Source organism: Mastigoproctus giganteus, chromosome 9 (genome assembly GCF_048544385.1).
Source record: "Mastigoproctus giganteus isolate SK-2022 chromosome 9, ASM4854438v1, whole genome shotgun sequence".
In the NCBI taxonomy this organism is placed as follows: domain Eukaryota; kingdom Metazoa; phylum Arthropoda; class Arachnida; order Uropygi; family Thelyphonidae; genus Mastigoproctus; species Mastigoproctus giganteus.
This window is the reverse complement of record NC_143583.1, coordinates 57,790,385-57,794,972: the sequence shown is the minus strand read 5'-3', so window position 1 is coordinate 57,794,972 and position 4,588 is coordinate 57,790,385. Positions and strand designations below refer to the sequence as shown.

At 42.6% G+C, this 4,588-nt stretch overlaps 1 protein-coding gene across 1 annotated transcript; it reads right to left on the bottom strand.

Annotated features, from left to right (window-relative positions):
- Nucleotides 1–1,011: 1,011 nt before the first annotated feature.
- LOC150080268 (uncharacterized) lies at nt 1,012–4,311 on the bottom strand. The gene is made up of 3 exons (XM_090380670.1): nt 4,171–4,311; nt 3,908–4,060; nt 1,012–2,937 (listed from the first exon to the last, which is right to left on the bottom strand). The coding sequence occupies exons 1-3, from the start codon at nt 4,309–4,311 to the stop codon at nt 1,012–1,014; spliced, it is 2,220 nt and encodes a 739-aa protein (XP_090236796.1).
- Between the last annotated feature and the right edge of the window lie 277 nt (nt 4,312–4,588).

Sequence of the window (4,588 nt, the reverse complement as noted above, 5' to 3'; positions counted from 1 at the left end):
TGAAAAAAAAGGAGACGTCACCAGAGGTAGCCATTGAAAAAACTGCTTAGTGTCAAAAACATGGGGATTTCACTGGGTTTTTTTTCTAATGTTGATAGTATGATGACTAGGTGGTTAGCTTTCGCTATGTGTCTTGGAAATATCCATAAGGGTAAGTGCGTGTGTCGTCTCCTACCACACGTTTAGCGAAAGTAAATCCAAACCTTTTTGTTACTGAGGACTCAAGGAGACGAGAAGTACGTTTGTCTCTCCGGACAGAAAACGGTACATCGACAGAAACGTCAACATGTTGGCCTTTTGCAGCAGCGGTCATAACATTCATGTTGACTAACTTCGCGTTTTTGGCATTAAGTGTCACACCCTTGCATTTGGTCACTGTTTTACCCCCTTGGGTGCGGAAGGAGTAAGATTTGGGACCAGTCGAGGCAAACTCAACAATGTGGTCCCCAGACAATTCGTCTGTGAGCTGACCCAGCGAGTGACCTATGGGTGGACGTTCGTCCCCCTGTTTTTGGATGAACACCACCGAATCAGTATTGCAATATAAAAGAGATTGGCGTAGAGGGGCCATAGCTTTGTAAAGCTTTATTCGGCCATAGGAAGCGACGAAAGAGCCAATGACTGCATTACCCTGACGGTATGGTTCTTCCGTTCCATCAATTGGGGCAAATGCAACTTGCATTATTTCTTCCGACACTAACATGGCGTCGTGGATGATTTTTGTGTCATCCATAAAAAGCTGTACAACGCTTTCGTAAGTGTTACATACTGCAGTGCTCACCCTATTAGTTCTCATTGCGAGCCGACCCCATAAACTATTGAGACATAATTTTGCAAGTGCGCGCTTAGCGGGGTTCGCCTTTATTTCGTGCCTGTCCATAGAGATGCCTTCCCTACTTTTAAAATCGGAAATGTATGCATCGGGTTCAACCCCCTCGGGCCAGCCCGACGCCTCCTGTTTGATTTTCAAGAAGGTGTCTATGTAGCCACCAAATAAAGACTTATGGCTCTTTATTTGAAATGCCAAACTTCGTAGATGTTATCAATTTTATAACCGCTCTCAACAGCCAGGTAAAACTCAGGCGTGCACCAGATTCCCGAAAAGCTCCGATCCTTGTGATTACAGGTGGGAGACATCTGCTCGGCACAAGCGCCGCATAGTGGGAACACTAGCTTGCCATTGGAGCTTATTGGGAGGACGGGTAAGAACTCCTTTTCGGGCGCTGTCACCCTAGCATGGATTATACCAAAGTATGCATTGTGACTATAGTCAAAGTCGCTAAGAATGACTTCGGGGTGACCGCGAGGAAATACGCCGTATTTGCAAACCCACGGATACAACGAACAGAAATCCACATAGTGAATCTCCTCGTTATCCGCCACCTGATGGTAAAGTTTAAAGCAGTCAACTCTACCTCCTCTGAGAGCGCTACGTGGTGTAATCGATTCATACGTTATGAATGCTGCAACAAATTCTTTCATGGCAGGGTCGTTTTTCTGTTGGCTGTCAAACTGGCATTCCCATACGGAAATCACATCATATCCTCGAGACCTAATGAAGGCCTCGCGATCCATGGTTTCAGCGTATAGGGTGCCCATAGGTTTGTTTCTCTGTGTCTGTATAGTACTAGGTCGAAAACAATTCTTGCACCCGTGATAGTAACAACCGTAGAATTCGTAAGCGGTGCTACCACATACCCCATCTAATAAAAAAGGACCTACTCTAACTTCACCACCCTGTGATCGAGCGTGTTGAATTTTAATGTTGTTCTGTTGTTCCTGCCACGAAAGCCAAGCCAACGCCTTCCTACTCTGTGTGTTACTCCCTATGTAGCCGCCAGGTGGTAGGATAGCCATTGTGTTTGGTTCTAAATAGTTTCTGGCGAAGATCCTACTACAAGCACCGGCGATAGTAATATCCTGACAGAAAGGATCAACTTGCGAGACTGCTATAAAGAGAGAACGGAACTTATTGCAGGAATCTCGCAATACTCTCACGTCGTCTAAGGCATAGGCCAAAAGTTCACATTTCAGGTTGTAGGTATCTCGTGACTTCTCTTGGTACCGTAACACGAATTCCGTACGGGTTTCTTCGCTCATGAATTCCGGTTTAAAATATTTTTGATCGGGCAAAGCTCCCACATAATCTAATGTGTCTATCTTGTGGAATTCGTGAGGGAAGAAGCCCTTACGCACCTCTGGCAGCTCGAACATAGCTGGCAGTTTTCGGAGTGGAACTGTTAGAAAAGAATAAGAGTCCAAGAAGACTATGTTTAACGAAGATAGAAAGATACCCAAAATCTTTGACCCATCATAGATAGTGTGAGGAGCTATGTGTTTCGCGAAAATATAAGAAAGCACAAAGTAACCGTCAAAACCACGAAGGTTGTGGGCGATTACTCGCACATTCTTATATTTTGGCTCTATGTGTCGAAGTTTTCGGCCATCACTACCTCGTTTCAAGGTCTCTCGGGTTCCTAACAGCTCATCCAAAAACTCCGCCATGCAATTGCGGCCCCAGTAAACGCGTTCCTGATCGCCAAAAGAAGCAACGCAGAGCACAGCCACATGCTCACCATCCAGCAAGACTGTTTCTGTGTCAAAGTATACAACAGAAACATCGTGCTTCGGGTCCTCAGGTTTTTGAACAAAGCAATGTTGTGTTTTGTGCACAGTTTTACAATAGCTACAGAAGTCGGGGTGGATGCATTTGTGTGCTGTATTGGTAAGAAAAGTGCACATACAAACGCCACAGCGATGCACTTCAGAGCAGGTATTGTTTGCCCTGTGAGCGTTAATGCATGCTTCGCCTTGGAAAAAACGATTACAAAAATTACACAGGAGAAGGTTGTCTTCATTATGAACGGCGACAGCTCTGCATCTATTGCACTTGAAAGAGCAATTGTGTGTGTTTAATCTCTCTCGAGTAGGTAAAACCTTAAGGCATAGGGGACAATAATAATCACTGCCAAACAGAGCTTTCAAAGATCGCACAAGATCATAATGTCTGTCGTGACTGAGTAGAAATATCTGTTTATCAGCAGTGGGGCCCCGATATGCAACTTCAAAACCGCACTCAGCGGAAATTACAACCAGTTGGTAATCAGGGATCGCTCGCTGAAACAACTCAACTTCATTCAAACCACAACTTTCTAAGGCAACCCCTGCGATACCATGTAAATTTGTAGCTCTGATAGTTTGCATACTACGCTTATCCTCTCGCACCTGTCTGTATGTTTTAGCATCGTCCTGATGGGCCGAAATACCAACAGCTAATGCTCTGGCGAGACATAAACTATCGGTATTGTTGATTTGAATGACAGCTTTTTTTTTTTTAAAAAGTCATTCAAATTCAACATTGCCCTTTTTTTAATATTCTCAGAACGATAGCCACCCTCCCCTCTATTCGTGATATTAATAAGAATCACGTCCAGACTCAAGTCGTCCGTTATCATAAATTCACTGTTTGATTGGTCGACAGCTATAAATGCGGCCATCACACGGTCAAATGTCAGATCGGTTAGAGGCATAAATGGCAAGTTTATGGGATTTTTTAGACTGGGTGCGTCTAAACACAACCTAACATGAGAATAATCACCCTGATTACTTAAATTTGCGATTATCTCTTCTAGCATCCGCCGAAAGTTCGAAAAAAACAGATCCCCGTCTGCTAAGTTTACAATGTTTGTAAACCGGACCTCATACGTTTTAAATAAGGTCCGATATTTTTTTGAATAACGTGCAACCCCATCCTGTACTTCGTAGTACTGCTCAAAACTTTCTTGTACGACTACTTCTCTCTCTTCCATCTAAAATTTAAAAAAAACATCGCATGAGCTTTAGGGGTTTGTTTTTCGCGAACAAAAACAAAAAAAATATATATATATATATCTATAGGTATACTTACATCATCATCATCGTCAACATTCAAAAATCCATCTAGTAATAACGGACTCTCAGCCTCCAATTCTTCTCCCCCCGCACCTTCTAGCATGTTGTCATGTGAGCATCCTGGTCGATGCTCAATACCGTCATCACCATAGCCAAAGAACTCCGCATTCTGAAAGGGTAACGTAAAAGAAACTCAGTTACCAAACAATAATTCTATAAACATATTTAAAAAATCAAATAAAAAAAAATTTTTTCAGTAATGAAAAAAGAAATACTTACACTCGAATACACCAAAGTTTGGCAGAATTCTATCTCAGCCTCAATCATCCTAGCATCTTCATGATCCTTCTCTACCCTGATAACTTCATCTATGAACTTCGAATCTACTTCGTCCCCAAAGAAAATATCTTCACTACTCATTTTGATTTCTTGTAATAGGAAAAAAAAGGCACTTGTGAATTGTGACCGTGTTGACCCCTTTTTAAAGCAAACTCGTGGATTGAAACAACATTTGACGACAGCCAATCAGTGCTTAGATTCAATAGTATGTGAAAGTCACCACCAATAGGAAAATACCATGGCATGAGAGCGAAATCCTTACACATCAGTAAGGGTAGGTGTGGTATCCTTGAAGGTAACCTTTTGAAACTGAGTTATCTTTTACCTTTTGTTACTACAAGGGCTTGTGAACGATAAC